This window comes from Triticum aestivum, chromosome 5A (genome assembly GCF_018294505.1).
Source record: "Triticum aestivum cultivar Chinese Spring chromosome 5A, IWGSC CS RefSeq v2.1, whole genome shotgun sequence".
In the NCBI taxonomy this organism is placed as follows: domain Eukaryota; kingdom Viridiplantae; phylum Streptophyta; class Magnoliopsida; order Poales; family Poaceae; genus Triticum; species Triticum aestivum.
The window spans coordinates 644,764,309-644,780,361 of record NC_057806.1 but is presented as its reverse complement, the minus strand read 5'-3'; the positions used below and the strand labels follow the sequence as shown (position 1 = coordinate 644,780,361).

At 38.2% G+C, this 16,053-nt stretch overlaps 4 protein-coding genes across 4 annotated transcripts; all 4 read left to right on the top strand.

Moving 5' to 3' along the window:
• The first annotated feature begins 1,288 nt into the window (after positions 1–1,288).
• Positions 1,289–1,783, top strand: LOC123108155 (basic blue protein-like). Its single transcript, XM_044529996.1, has 2 exons — positions 1,289–1,457; positions 1,546–1,783. Exons 1-2 carry the CDS (start codon positions 1,289–1,291, stop codon positions 1,743–1,745), a joined length of 369 nt encoding a protein of 122 aa, XP_044385931.1. The 3' UTR covers positions 1,746–1,783.
• Positions 1,784–3,813: 2,030 nt separating this feature from the next.
• On the top strand, positions 3,814–4,474 carry LOC123108154 (basic blue protein-like). Its single transcript, XM_044529995.1, has 2 exons — positions 3,814–4,054; positions 4,143–4,474. Exons 1-2 carry the CDS (start codon positions 3,886–3,888, stop codon positions 4,337–4,339), a joined length of 366 nt encoding a protein of 121 aa, XP_044385930.1. The 5' UTR covers positions 3,814–3,885; the 3' UTR covers positions 4,340–4,474.
• A 4,362-nt stretch (positions 4,475–8,836) lies between these two features.
• Positions 8,837–9,493, top strand: LOC123108153 (basic blue protein). Its single transcript, XM_044529994.1, has 2 exons — positions 8,837–9,083; positions 9,172–9,493. The coding sequence occupies exons 1-2, from the start codon at positions 8,912–8,914 to the stop codon at positions 9,369–9,371; spliced, it is 372 nt and encodes a 123-aa protein (XP_044385929.1). The 5' UTR covers positions 8,837–8,911; the 3' UTR covers positions 9,372–9,493.
• A 4,330-nt stretch (positions 9,494–13,823) lies between these two features.
• Positions 13,824–14,491, top strand: LOC123108152 (basic blue protein). The gene is made up of 2 exons (XM_044529993.1): positions 13,824–14,081; positions 14,170–14,491. The coding sequence occupies exons 1-2, from the start codon at positions 13,913–13,915 to the stop codon at positions 14,367–14,369; spliced, it is 369 nt and encodes a 122-aa protein (XP_044385928.1). The 5' UTR covers positions 13,824–13,912; the 3' UTR covers positions 14,370–14,491.
• The last annotated feature ends 1,562 nt before the right edge of the window (positions 14,492–16,053 follow it).

The window sequence follows — 16,053 nt, the reverse complement described above, 5'->3', positions numbered from 1 at the left end:
ACCTTGTGTGTGTACAAACAATTCTTTTTTTTATTTGCTTACTACATTTGTATATCAGACTTGTAAATTTTACCAGAACAAACGTGTGTGCACACACATACATTTCAAAAATGAAAATTAGCTTATACGACACCATCAATGGTTTTTATATAGAAAAAGTATCCAAATACAAACATTTTTACGGAATTGTGTACATTATGTTTTATAAAAAATGGTAATAGTAAGGTGAACTGCAAAAAGCACATACATGGCCATGTGACACACCATAACGACTAGTGCTACTTTCTAAATAGGAAAAAGAAAATTCACAATCCTCTCATTCTTCGACTATCTTCTGTCTCTCCTGCCTCCCCTCTTCGCCTCCCCGTTATGCCCTCCTCTTATTCTCCACTAGATCGTCTAGTGAGCGAAGTACACAGGGCACAACTCCACCCCCTCTCGTGCATGTCATTCCTGTTTGTGCCAGGATGGCTAGTTTAGAGCAAATTTTGTTGGTCTGGAGTTGTCGCGGAGTTTTCCGGGGGGGCGTCCTTGAGGTCATAATCTTCGTCGACTCAAGTGGCGACAAGTCCTTGGTAAGTCTCACAAATGTTCCTCTCAATTAGTTCCTTCCGAATCTCGTCGAGTTTACTACATCGTTGACCAATCATGGCCACTTTTCTTTTTGAATAATTCCAAATTAACCTAGTCTAAAATTCTTATATTGACCCAATGCATTAAATTTTCTGACTTGTGAAATTCATTTGAACTACAATTATTGAAAATATTCCTATCAATTTCAGATGATTTGTGACTAGACAATCCCAAATCAAGGTCTCTGATCATGCTTTAGCAGCTATGGTCGAAAAGTCAAGATTAGGGAATTGTCCTAATTAAAAAAGTTTTTATTTCAGAATTTTCCTCTTACAAATATATCATCTAATACTAGTATATGTAAATACATGATATACAACTAATGCATCCATGAAAAAGAAATATTTTCTAAATCTTCAGAGTAGGAAAATTAATGCATGCTTGTTAATTTCCATTAATACTAGATCGGATTATATAAGTTGGAGGATTTGGTAGCATATAGTAAGTAACGTTGCATATCACAATTGTTGATTTGTCTCATTTAAAGCAAGATTCTCATTATTTCAGCACATTAAAACAATGATTTTTGCTGACCGGCTATATATGTGATACGAGGAGACCGAATGCAAGCAATCACTTGAGTAACCGACCATTGTTTCATTTTGTTGTTCTTGTGATCTTCGGTAGCGACAAGAAGCCAAGAGCAACACTAACGATGGCACGGGGAACCATCGTACCCACCCTTTTGGTGTTGCTTCTGGCCGTTTGTTGCGCAACCACCGTCGTCCATGGCAAGGAGTGGACCGTTGGTGACAACAAGGGATGGAGCTTCGGCGTCTCCGGAAGGGAGAGTGGCAAGCACATCCAGTCCGGCGACGTGCTTGGCGAAAACTCTAAAGATCAAGTGATTGGTCGTTCTTGATGCATATACTATGTTCTGATATGTATTCTTGTGTTAACTAATGCATGCAGTGTTCAAGTACAACCCTAGTATGCACAACGTGGTGCAGGTGGGAGAAGGCGACTACAACTCATGCAGGGTCTCGGGCCCGTCGAGGACCTACACCTCCGGCAATGACCACATCCAGCTCGCCCACGGAGGCAAAGCGTTCTTCATCTGCAGCCTTCCGGGTCACTGCCAGCAAGGCATGAAGATCGCTGTCGCTGCTTAATAGATCTCGCGCATATGTGTGTCTCTGTATTTGTAGTTTTTTACCAAGTCTTTATGGTGTGCTAGCCCATGATGAATTGATCATAGAAGAAATAAATTGATCCTAGTGCAGTGTTTGCATCATGTTTTCGTGGAACCTTGATAAATCAACATCTATTTGGACTAGCTACTAGAAATATACGAGTAGACATAAGTTTCTACCATTCTACCAACCATACTTTGAACATTAAGGGCAATAGATTATGAAGGTCTATCACAGTCAATTGAATTCGGAGTCTTTTTTTAAAATAGTTCACCAAAATTTCAAAGCATCTCAAACATAATAAACATCACATAGAGGTTCTTGGACCATCAAACGGTCACTACCGCCAGAACATGCCGCTCACCTGCCGCTTGTCGGACTGGCCTAACCTTTTCGAGTACAACCGAGAAGTCTTCGTGCACGCACCCTTAAGGACTAGTGCCACGGAGCCCTAGTCGTTGAGTCAATTTAACAAACTAGATCCACCAATCCAGTAACACGGGCGACCTTCACATATAGGATATGCTTCTAGTTGGTTCTTGTCGGATTTAGGGTAGGTTTTGGACAGCTCCACTCCATGATTTCAGTAGAGTTGTTTCAAACAGCTCAACATTGATTTCTTAGTGGATTGGAGCTGGAGTAGCATCTATTTTATTTTACTGGAGCAGAGAAATGGTTCCTTCACCTGCTCCACTTCACGAACCATACCCCCTGCCCTCAGAGTTCCTTTGAAACTACCCAATATGCCATCTTATTAACAAACACCAAGAGCATCTCTAGTCAACCATTTATAATTACTCCCTTCATTCCTCTATGTAAGGTGTATAATTTTAGGCACGGTGACCAAGGCACATAATTATACACAAGTTAGAAAAAAATTAACCTTGGCTAAATCATTGATTAGTGGTAAGTAAATCATTTAGGCTAGAAAAATAAGAGATACAAGCAATCGAGAGAGAGATACTTTCCTTTTTTACATGGAGAGACACATGCAATCAGGGGAAAGATACTATCCTTTTTCTAGAGGGTTGAAGACGGAATTTCGGATGAATTAGAAGAAATGCATCTTACATTGTGGAATTTTATCAAAAAACAAACACACCTTATAAAAAGTAACATAGGGAGTATCTCCTTATATGCCTTTCTAAACTTAACTCCTTCATATTTAAGGAGTTCAATTGTGGCCAAACCTAACCAAACCCTATATTTAACTCCCTAAATTTTTTTGACAAATTCTTCTATCCTTTTTAACATTCATTTCAAACAATTGCATGGTATTTCATCAGTCATTTCACCAAGCCGTGTGTCGGCAACCCTGTCCCCTCTAGTTTATCCTCCATCTAGTTTCTGTAGTGCTTGGCAAAGCCCTACGGAGATTGTTCTTCATCACCAACCGTCACCACGCCCTAGATCGAGAAGGCAAGGACGTCATCGAGCTAAACATGTGCTGAATGCGGAGGTGTCATACGTTCGGTACCAGATCGGGATGGGTCGTGAATGTGTACGACTACATCAACCGCGTTGAAAAACGCTTTCTCTTAGCGATCTTCATGGGTATGAAGATACTCTCCCCCTCTCGTAGCTACGCATCTCCATGGATAGATCTTGCGTATGCGTAAATTTTTTTTGTTTTCCATGCAAGGTTCCCCAACAGCTTTAGCAGCTATGGTCGAAAACTCTAGATTAGGGACTTCTCCTTATTTAAAATATTTTTTATTTTAGAATTTTCCTATTACAAATATATCATCTAATACTAGTATATATAAATATCTGATATACCACTAATGAATCCACGAAAAAGAAATATTTTCTAAATCTTAAGAGCAGGAAAATAAATACATCTCGTTAATTTCCATTAATACTAGATCGGATTATATAAGTTGGAGGATTTGGTAGCATATACTAAGTAACATTGCATATCACGATTATTTATTTGTCTCATTTAAAGCAAGATTCTCATTATTTGAGCACATTAAAACAACGATTTTAGCTGACTGGCTATATATATGATACGAGAAGGAGACCAAACGCAAGCAATCACTTGAAGAACCGACCATTGTTTCATTTTGTTGTTCTTGTAATCTTCGGTAGCGACAAGAAGTCAAGAGCAGCACCAACGATGGCACGGGGAACCATCATACCCACCCTTTTGGTGCCGCTTCTGGTCGTTTGCTGCGCAACCACCGTCGTCCATGGCAAGGAGTGGACCGTTGGTGACAACAAGGGATGGAGCTTCGGTGTCTCCGGATGGGAGGGTGGCAAGCACATCCAGTCCGGGGACGTGCTTGGTGAGAACTCTAAAGATCAGGTGATTGGTTGTTCTTAATGTATATATTATGTTCTGATATGTATTCTTGTGTTAACTAATGCACGCAGTGTTCAAGTACAACCCTATGCACAACGTGGTGCAGGTGGGAGAAAGCGACTACAACTCATGCAGGGTCTCGGGCCCGTCGAGGACCTACACCTCCGGCAATGACCACATCCAGCTCGCCCGCAGAGGCAAAGCGTTCTTCATCTGCAGCCTTCCGGGTCACTGCCAGCAAGGCATGAAGATAGCTGTCACTGCTTAATAGATCTCACGCATATGCGTGTCTCTGTATTTGTACTTTTTTACCAAGTCTTTATGGTGTGCTAGCCAATGATTAATTGTTGATGGAAGAAATAAATTGATCCTAGTGCAGTGTTTGCATCATGTTTTCATGGAACCTTGATAAACCAACATCTATTTGGACTAGCTACTAGAAATATACGAGTAGACATAAGTTTCTACCATGCTACCAACCATACTTTGAACATTAAGGGTGAACGATTATGAAGGTCTATCACAGTCAATTGAATTCGGAGTCTTCTTTAAAAATAGTTCACCAAAAGTACAAAGCATTTCAAACATAATAAACATTACATAGGGGTTCTTGGACCATCAAACGACCACTACCGCCAGAACGAGCCACTCACGTGCCGCTTGTCGGAGCCGGACTAACCTTTTCAATTACACCTGAGAAGTCTTCGTGCACGCACCCTTAAGGACTAGTGCCCCAAAGCCCTAGTCGTCGAGTCAATTTAACAAACTAGATCAACCAATCCAGTAACACGGGCGATCTTCATATAGGATATGCTCCTAGTTGGTTCTTGTTGGATTGAGTGTAGGTTTTGGACAGCTCCACTCCATGATTTCAGTAGAGTTGTTTCAAAATCTCAACTTCAATTTCTTAGTGGATTAGAGCTGGAGTAGCATCTATTTCATTTTACTGGAGCAGAGAAATGGTTGCTTCACCTGCTCCACTTCACCCACCATACCCCTCTGCCCTCGGAGTTCCTTTGAAACTACCCAATATGCCATCTTATTAACAAACACCAAGAGCATCTCTAGTCAACCACTTATAATTTACTCCCTTCAATCATTTATGTAAGGTGTATAATTTTTGGCACGGTGGCCAAGGCACATAATTATACACAAGTTAGAAAAAAATAACCTTGGCTAAATCATTGATTAGTGGTAAGTAAATCATTTAGGCTAGAAAAATAAGAGATACATGCAATCGGGAGAGAGATACTTTTCTTTTTTACAAGGAGAGATACATGCAATCAGGGGAGAGATACTATCCTTTTTTCTAGAGGGCTGAAAACGGAATTTCTGATGAATTAGAAGAAATGCACCTTACATTGTGGAATTTTATTAAAAAAACAAATACACCTTATAAAAATTAACGTAGGGAGTATCTCCTTATATGCCTTTCTAAACTTAACTCATTCATATTTAAGGAGTTAAGTTGTGCCAAACCTAACCAAACCCTATATTTAACTCCCTAAAATCTTTTTGACTTATTCTTCCACCTTTTTTAACATTCATTTCAAACAATTGCATGGTATTTCATCAATCATTTGCATGATTTAAATTCAACGTACACAACAAAACAACCATAAACATACATATAGTTCATCCAATCAAATAATTCAAATTAAAACATGCATATAGTTCATCCAAAAACTACCACGTCGATTAAGTTTGATCCAAAAAAATACAACATAACATGTGTTATGTCGTGGACCAAGCCCTATCCAAAAAGACACGAACTCAAGCACTTGCATGCTCATCACCACCAAAGAAATCATTTTCAGGTGCTATGCAGTTTTTCAATTTTAGGGTGGAACTTGCGGGTGCGCTAGAACTCTGAGTGAATCATGCATGACTTTTGTACCGCCAGGATCGACAACAGGATAAATATTACATGATGTCATAGCATAGGGTACCCCTTCAGTAGAGTACTGCAGTGTCATTTATTTTTATTTGGAAACATGGAACTCTGTACAAAATGGAATAGTTTTTTTAGACACGGAAATGGAATAGTTTGTACCTTCAACATAGTACTAGCAGGATGGGCCTGGCCCAGGTAATGATTTGTTGCGCTAACCGAAATGCATTAGGCCCATTTCTGACCGTCTTGTTGTCTCCCCAAAATCAGTCGACCTCTGAATTTCTTTGCGTCTTGAAATTGGTTGCAACATTCTATTGCATTAAGCGTGTCCTCGGACTGAGTTTCGCATCGAAGTTTTCTTGGATGTGGTCATTACTGGGCTAGTCCATTTTCGTGCAGAGTCTAAAGAAAAATAGAAGGGTAAAGGGGAGCACCAGGGATCGCCGCAAACATAGGAAGCGCGATTATCCAGTGTGCCTGCCCAATAGTTCGGAATAACATAAAGGACATGGCCTACTTGAAGCAAGTCGTGCCGATTTTCTCCTTTTTTGCATTTTGTTTTCTATCTTTTCTTTTCTTTTCTCTTCTCTTCTGCATTGTTTCATTATTTTGCTTTTGTTTCTTCATTATTTTACATACAACTGTTTTTTTTTCTCCAGGGTTTTTCATTTGTTTCTTTAGTTTTCTTTTCATTTTCCTTTTTCTTTGGTTTATTTTGTTTTTTTTCTGTTTTCATTTTTTTGGGATTTCCTTTTGTCTCTTTTTGTTTTTCATTCTACATTTTTATATACATGATCAACATTTTGTCAAATTGTTGATCAACATTTGCCAAATACTTGTTCAACATTTTTATATACATTATCAACATTTTTTCAAATATTTGTTTAATATTTTTTCAAATACTTGATCAACATTTATCAAAAACTTATTCTATATATTTCAAATGTTTATTCAACTTGTTTTCCATTCATGCTCAACATTTTTCAAATACTTGTTTAACAGTTTTCAAATACTTGATCAACATTTTTTTCAAATACTTATTCAACATTTTTTAATACCTGTTCAACATTTTTAAATACTTTTTTAATATTTTCAAAAAAAATGAAGATTGTTTTTCGTAATTTATATTTTTAGAATATTTTACAGTATAAACAGAAGTACAAAAAAAGAAAAAAGAAAACAGAAAATGTAAAAAAAGGAAGAAAAAAAAGAATGGCCTCCCACGCTTGTGGGCCGGCCCAGCTCGCTCGCCCTTCAGCGAGTACGCAGCCAGACTCACTGAAGGCGAGATATAGGCGCGCCCGACAGGAGATGTTCTATCTTCTATATAGTCTCGATTGTTAAGTTCAGTTCTTCAGCAGAGGCACTCTATTGACAGTATATATTATAAAATGCTCATGCTAATAAAATACACTTTGAGGCAAAACAAAGCGTCAAAAGCAAAAGACAGACGAAACACATTTGGATATTCATTCGTTAAACTTTGGTTTAGTGCTTTGTTGCCACTATTTCAGTTTAAGCTAATTACATGTGACCATGATTTTAAAATGTAATAACATGCAATGGCCAATGATCCCTTAAACACAATTGTTTCCTTTTATGTTGAACTCTACTATTCATCTCAACGGGATACTAGTGATGTTCAAGAGGTCTCCAAAGCAATCTCCACAACAAGGACCTTGTGTGTGTACAAACAATTCTTTTTTTGTTTGCTTACTACATTTGTATATCAGACTTGTAAATTTTACCAGAACAAACGTGTGTGCACACACATACATTTAAAAAATGATAATTAGTTTATACTATAGAAAAAGGATCCAAATACAAACATTTTTACAGAATTATGTACATTATGTTGTATAAAAAATGGTAATAGTAAGGTGAACTGCAAAAGGCACATACATGGCCATGTGACAGACCATAACGACTAGTGCTACTTTCTAAATAGAAAAAAGAAAATTCACAATCCTCTCTTTCTTCGATTCTCTTCTGTCTCTCCTGCCTCCCCTCTTCGCCTCCCCGTTACACCCTCCTCTTATTCTCCACTAGATCGTCTAGTGAGCGAAGTAGAGAGGGCACAACTCCACCCCCTCTCGTGCATGTCATTCCTGTTTGTGCCAGGATGGTTAGTTTAGGGCAAATTTTGTCGGTCTGGAGTTGTCGCGGAGTTTTCGGGGGGGGGGGGGGGGGGGGGGGTCCTTGAGGTCATAATCTTCGTCGACTCAAGTGGCGACAAGTTCTTGGTAAGTCTCACAAATGTTCCTCTCAATTAGTTCCTTCCAAATCTCGTCGAGTTTACTACATCATTAACCAATCATGGCCACTTTTCTTTTTGAATTATTCCAAATTAACCTAGTCTAAAATACTTATATTGACCCAATGCATTAAATTTTCTGACTTGTGAAATTCATTTGAACTACATTTATTGACAATATTCCTATCAATTTCAGATGATTTGTGACTAGACAATCCCAAATCATGGTCTCCGGTCATGTTTTAGCAGCTATGGTCGAAAAGTCAAGATTAGGGACTTGTCCTAATTAAAAAAGTTTTTATTTTAGAATTTTCCTATTACAAATATATCATCTAATACTAGTATATGTAAATACATGATATACAACTAATGCATCCACGAAAAAGAAATATTTTCTAAATCTTCAGAGTATAATGCATGCTTGTTAATTTCCATTAATACTAGATTGGATTATATAAGTTGGAGGATTTGGTAGCATATACTAAGTAACGTTGCATATCACAATTGTTGATTTGTCTCATTTAAAGCAAGATTCTCATTATTTCAGCACATTAAAACAATGATTTTTGCTGACCGGCTATATATGTGATACGAGGAGACCGAATGCAAGCAATCACTTGAGTAACCGACCATTGTTTCATTTTGTTGTTCTTGTGATCTTCGGTAGCGACAAGAAGCCAAGAGCAACACTAATGATGGCACGGGGAACCATCGTACCCACCCTTTTGGTGTTGCTTCTGGCCGTTTGCTGCGCAACCACCGTCGTCCATGGCAAGGAGTGGACCGTTGGTGACAACAAGGGATGGAGCTTCGGCGTCTCTGGATGGGAGAGTGGCAAGCACATCCAGTCCGGCGACGTGCTTGGTGAGAACTCTAAAGATCAAGTGATTGGTCGTTCTTGATGCATATACTATGTTCTGATATGTATTCTTGTGTTAACTAATGCACGCAGTGTTCAAGTACAACCCTAGTATGCACAACGTGGTGCAGGTGGGAGAAGGCGACTACAACTCATGCAGGGTCTCGGGCCCGTCGAGGACCTACACCTCCGGCAATGACCACATCCAGCTCGCTCGCGGAGGCAAAGCGTTCTTCATCTGCAGCCTTCCGGGTCACTGCCAGCAAGGCATGAAGATCGCTGTCGCTGCTTAATAGATCTCGCGCATATGTGTGTCTTTGTATTTGTAGTTTTTTACCAAGTCTTTATGGTGTGCTAGCTCATGATGAATTGGTGATAGAAGAAATAAATTGATCCTAGTGCAGTGTTTGCATCATGTTTTCATGGAACCTTGATAAACCAACATCTATTTGGACTAGCTACTAGAAATATACGAGTAGACATAAGTTTCTACCATTCTACCAACCATACTTTGAACATTAAGGGCAATAGATTATGAAGGTCTATCACAGTCAATTGAATTCGGAGTCTTTTTTTAAAATAGTTCACCAAAAGTACAAAGCATCTCAAACATAATAAACATCACATAGAGGTTCTTGGACCATCAAACGGCCACTACCGCCAGAACATGCCGCTCACCCGCCACTTGTCGGACTGGCCTAACCTTTTCGAGTACAACCGAGAAGTCTTCGTGCACGCACCCTTAAGGACTAGTGCCACGGAGCCCTAGTCGTTGAGTCAATTTAACAAACTAGATCCACCAATCCAGTAACACGGGCGACCTTCACATATAGGATATGCTTCTAGTTGGTTCTTGTCGGATTTAGGGTAGGTTTTGGACAGCTCCACTCCATGATTTCAGTAGAGTTGTTTCAAACAGCTCAACATTGATTTCTTAGTGGATTGGAGCTGGAGTAGCATCTATTTCATTTTACTGGAGCAGAGAAATGGTTCCTTCACCTGCTCCACTTCACCCACCATACCCCCTGCCCTCAGAGTTCCTTTGAAACTACCCAATATGCCATCTTATTAACAAACAGCAAGAGCATCTCTAGTCAACCATTTATAATTTACTCCCTTCATTCCTTTATGTAAGGTGTATAATTTTAGGCACGGTGACCAAGGCACATAATTATACACAAGTTAGAAAAAAATTAACCTTGGCTAAATCATTGATTAGTGGTAAGTAAATCATTTAGGCTAGAAAAATAAGAGATACAGGCAATCGGGAGAGAGATACTTTCCTTTTTTACAAGGAGAGATACATGCAATGAGGGGAGAGATACTATCCTTTTTTCTAGAGGGCTGAAAACAGAATTTCTGATGAATTAGAAGAAATGCATCTTACATTGTGGAATTTTATCAAAAAACAAATACACCTTATAAAAAGTAACATAGGAAGTATCTCCTTATATGCCTTTCTAAACTTAACTCCTTCATATTTAAGGAGTTAAATTGTGGCCAAACCTAACCAAACCCTATATTTAACTCCCTAAAATCTTTTTGACAAATTCTTCTATCCTTTTTAACATCCATTTCAAACAATTGCATGGTATTTCATCAATCATTTGCATGATTTAAATTCAACGTACACAACAAAACAACCATAAACATACATATAGTTCATCCAATCAAATAATTCAAATTAAAACATGCATCTAGTTCATCCAAAAACCACCACATCGATTAAGTATGAACCAAAAAAATACAACAGAACATGTGCTATGTCGTGGACCAAGTCCTATCCAGAAAAACACGAACTCGAGCACTTGCGTGCTCATCACCACCAAAGAAATCATTTTCAGGTGCTATGCGGTTTTACCATTTCCGGGTGGAACTTGCAGGTGCGCTAGAACTCTGAGTGAATCATGCATGTCTTATGTACTGCCGGGATCGACAACAGGACAAATATTATATGATGCAATATAATAGGGTACCCCTTCAGTAGAGTACTGCAGTGTCATTTATTTTTATTTGGAAGCGTGGAACTTTGTGGAAAATGGAATAGTTTTATTAGACACAGAAATGGAATAGTTTGTACCTTCAACAGAGTACTAGCAGGACGGGCCTAGCCAAGGCAATGATTTGTTGCGCTAACCGAAATGCATTAGGCCAATTTCTGACCGTCTTGTTGTCTCCCCAAAATCAGTCGACCTCTGGATTTCTTGGCGTTTTGAATCGGTTGCAACATTCTATTGCATTAAGCGTGTCCTTGGACTAAGTCTCGCATTGAAGTTTTCTTGGTCGTGGTCGTTACTGGGCTAGTCCATTTTCACGTAGAGTCTAAAGAAAAATAGAAGGGAAAAGGGGAGCACCAGGGATCGCCGCGAACATAGGAAGCGCGACTAGCCAGTGTGTCTGCCTGCCCAACAATTTGAGATAACATAAAGGACATGGCCTACTTGAAGCAAGACGTGCTGATTTTCTCCTTTTTTTTTCATTTTCTTTCTTTTCTTTTCTTTTCTCTACTCTTCTCCATTTTTTCATTTTTTTTCTTTTGTTTCTTCATTATTTTCTGTACAAGTGTTTTTTTTCTCCGGGGTTTTCCATTTGTTTGTTCAGGTTTTTTTCATTTCCTATTTCTTTGGTTTATTTTGTTTCTTTTTCTGTTTTCATTTTTTGGTTTTTCCTTTTGTTTCTTTTTGCTTTTCATTCTACATTTTTATATACATGATCAACATTTTTTCAAATTGTTGTTCAACATTTTTCAAATACTTCTTCAACATTTTCTATATACATTATCAACAGTTTTTCAAATATTTGTTTAGTATTTTTTCAAATACTTGATAAACATTTTTAAAATACTTATTCAATATTTTTCAAATGTTTGTTCAAAATGTTTTTCATACATGCTCAACATTTTTTTTCAAATACTTGTTGAACAGTTTTCAAATATTGTTGAACAGTTTTCAAATACTTGATCAACATTTTTTTAAATACTTGTTCAACATTTTTTTAATACGCTTCAATATTTTCAAATACTTATTAAATATTTTCCAAAAAATGTAGAGTGTTTTTTGTAATATATATATTTCTATAATATTTTACAGTATAAACAAAAGTACAAAAAAAGAAAAGTAAGAAAGAAAACAGAAAATGTAAAAAAAGGAAGAAAAAAAGTAATGGCCTCCCGCACTTGTGGGCCAGCCCAGCTTGCTCACCCTTCAGCGAGTCCGAAACCAGACTCACTGAAGGCGAGATATAGGCGCGCCCGACGGGACATGTTTTATCTTCTATATAGCCTCGATTGTCAAGTTCGGTTCTTCAGTAGAGGCACTCTACTGACAGTATATATTATAAAATGCTCATGCTAATTCAAATACAGTTTGAGACAAAACAAAGTGTCAAAAGCAAAGGACAGACGAAACACACTTGGATATTCATTCGATAAGCTTTGCTTTAGTGCTTTGTCGCCACTATTTCAGTTTACGCTAATTACATGTGACCATGATTTTAAAATCACACTTGTTTCTTTTTATGTTGAACTCTACTATTCATCTCAACGGGACACTAGTGATGTTCAAGAGGTCTCCAAAGCAATCTCCACAACAATTCTTTTCTTTTTTTTTGCTTACTACATTTGTACATCGTACTTATACATTTTACCAGAACAAACGTGTGTGTGCACACATATATTTAAAAAATGACAATTACCTTATACCACACCATCAATGGTTTCTATATACAAAAAGGATCCAAATATAAACATTTTTATGGAATTATGTACATTATGTTTTATAAGAAATGGTAATAGTAGGGTGAACTGCGAAAAACACATACATGCCCATGTGACAGACCATAGCGACTAGTGCTACTTTCTAAATAGGAAAAGGAAAATTCACAATCCTCTCATTCTTCGACTCTCTTCTGTCTCTCCTGCCTTTGTTCCATCCACTCCGTTCGTCTAGTGAGCGAAGTATAGAGGGCACAACTCCACCCCCTTTCGTGCACGTCATTCCAGTTTGTACCAGGATGGCTAGTTTAGGGCTAATTTTGTCGGTCTGGAGTAGTCGTGGAGTTTTCAGGGGGGGCGTCCTTGAGGTCATTATCTCCGTCGACTCAAGTGGCGACAAGTTCTTGGTAAGTCTCACAAATTTTCCTCTCAATTTGTTCCTTCCGAATTTCCTCGGGTTTACTACCTCGTTGACCAATCGTGGCCACTTTTCTTTTTGAATTATACCAAATTAACCTAGTCTAAAATTCTTATATTGACCCAATGCATTAAATTTTCTGACTTGTGAAATTTATTTGAACTCCATTTATTGAAAATATCCCTATCAATTTTAGATGATTTGTGACTAGACAATCCCAAATCATGGCCTCCGTTCATGCTTTAGCAGCTATGGTCGAAAAGTCAAGATTAGGGACTTGTCCTTATTAAAAATATTTTTTTATTTTCGAATTTTCCTATTACAAATATGTCATCTAATACAAGTATATATAAATATATGATATACAACTAATGCATCCACGAAAAAGAAATATTTACTAAATCTTGAGAGTAGGAAAATAAATGCATGCTCGTTAATTTCCATTAATACTACATCGGATTGTATAAGTTGGAGGATTTGGTAGCATATACTAATTAATGTTGCAAATCACAATTGTTGATTTGTCTCATTTAAACCAAGATTCTCATTATTTCAGCACATTAAAACAATGATTTTAGCTGACCAGCTATATATATGATACGAGGAGAGTGAACGCAAGCAATCACTTGAGGAACCGACCACTGTTTCATTTTGTTGTTCTTGTGATCTTCGGTAGCGACAAGAAGTCAAGAGCAACACCAACGATGGCACGGGGAACCATCGTACCCACCCTTTGGTTGCTGCTTCTGGTCGTTTGTTGCGCAACCGCCGTCGTCTATGGCAAGGAGTGGACCGTTGGTGACAACAAGGGATGGAGCTTCGGCGTCTCCGGATGGGAGAGTGGCAAGCACATCCAGTCCGGCGACGTGCTTGGTGAGAACTCTAAAGATCAAGTGATTGGTTGTTCTTGATGCATATATTATGTTCTGATCTGTATTCTTGTGTTAACTAATGCATGCAGTTTTCAAGTACAACCCTAGTATGCACAACGTGGTGCAGGTGGAAGAAGGCGACTACAACTCATGCAGGGTCTCGGGCCCGTCGAGGACCTACACCTCCGGCAATGACCACATCCAGCTCGTCCACGGAGGCAAAGCATTCTTCATCTGCAGCCTTCCAGGTCACTGTCAGCAAGGCATGAAGATAGCTGTCACTGCTTAATAGATCTCGCGCATATGCGTGTCTCTGTATTTGTACTTTTTTACCAAGTCTTTATGGTGTGCTAGCCAATGATGAATTGCTGATGGAAGAAATAAATTGATCCTAGTGCAGTGTTTGCATCATGTTTTTATGGAACCTTGATAAACCAACATCTATTTGGACTAGCTACTAGAAATATACGAGTAGACATAAGTTTCTACCATTCTACCAACCACACTTTGAATACTAAGGGCAATAGATTATGAAGGTCTATCATAGTCAATTGAATTTCGGGGCCTTTTTTAAATAGTTCACCAAAAGTACAAAGCATCCCAAACATAATAAAAATTATATAAAGGTTTTTGGACCATCAAACGACCACTACCGCCAGAACAAGACGCTCACGCACCGCTTGTTGGAGCCGGTTTCACCATGTCGATTATAGCCGAGAAGTCTTTGTGCACGCTCCCTTCAGGACTAATGCCCCGGAGCCCTAGTCGTCGTGTCAATTTAACAAACTAGATCTACCAATCCAGTAACACAATCGACCTTCACATATTGGATATGCTCCTGGTTGGTTCTTGTTGGATTGAGGGTAGGTTTTGGACTACTCCACTCCATGATTTCAGTAGAGTTGCTTCAAACACCTCAACTTCAATTTTTTAGTGGATTGGAGCTGGAGTAGCATCTAGTTCATTTTACTGGAGCAAAGAAATGGTTGCTTCACCTGCTCCACTTCACCCACCATACCCCTCTGCCCTCGGAGTTCCTTTGAAACTACCCAATATGCCATCTTATTATCAAACACTAAGAGCATCCCTAGTCAACCTCTTATAATTTGCTCCCTCCATTCCTGGGAAAGTATCTAGTGCTCCCAGGCTTGGGGGGCTCCCGGTGCTCCAAATGTCCGAAAAATATTTTTAAAATGTTCAAAAAATTCAGAAAAAATGCAGCACATCGACGGAACACCGATGTCTCTTGTCACAAAATTTCAAATCAAAATTCGAAACATTGCTCGAGATACAAAAATGACAAATTTCTGTACATAACATAAGGTTGGGCTTCAGTTTTGGCCCATTATCACATTGATGTCAAATTTGTCATTTTTGTATCTCGAGCAATGTTTTGAATTTTGATTTGAAATTTTGTCACAAGAGACATCGATGTTCCATCGATGTGCTGCATATTTTTTCAGAATTTTTTGAACATTTTAAAAAATGTTTTTTGCATCGGAGCACCGGGAGCACCCTAGGCCTGGGAGCACTAGATATTCCCCCTCCATTCCTTTATGGAAGGTGTATAATTTTAGGCACGGTGACCAAGGCACATAATTATACACAAGTTAGGAGAATATTAAGCTTGGCTAAATCATTGATTAGTGGTAAGTAAATCATTTAGGCTCGAAAAGTAAGAGATACATGCAATCAGGAGAGAGATATTTTTCCTTTTTTCATTATTTTGCTTTTCTTTCTCTATTATTTTATATACAAGTATTTTTTTTCTTCTTCAGGGTTTTTCATTTTTTTCTTTAGTTTTTCATTTTCCTTTTTCTTTGGTTTATTTTGTTTCTTTTTAGGTTTTCATTTTTTTTGTTTTTCTTTTGTATCTTTTTGGTTTTCATTCTACATTTTTATATACATGATCAATATGTTTTCAAATACTTGTTCAAAAAATTCAAATACTTGTTCAATATTTTTTATATATA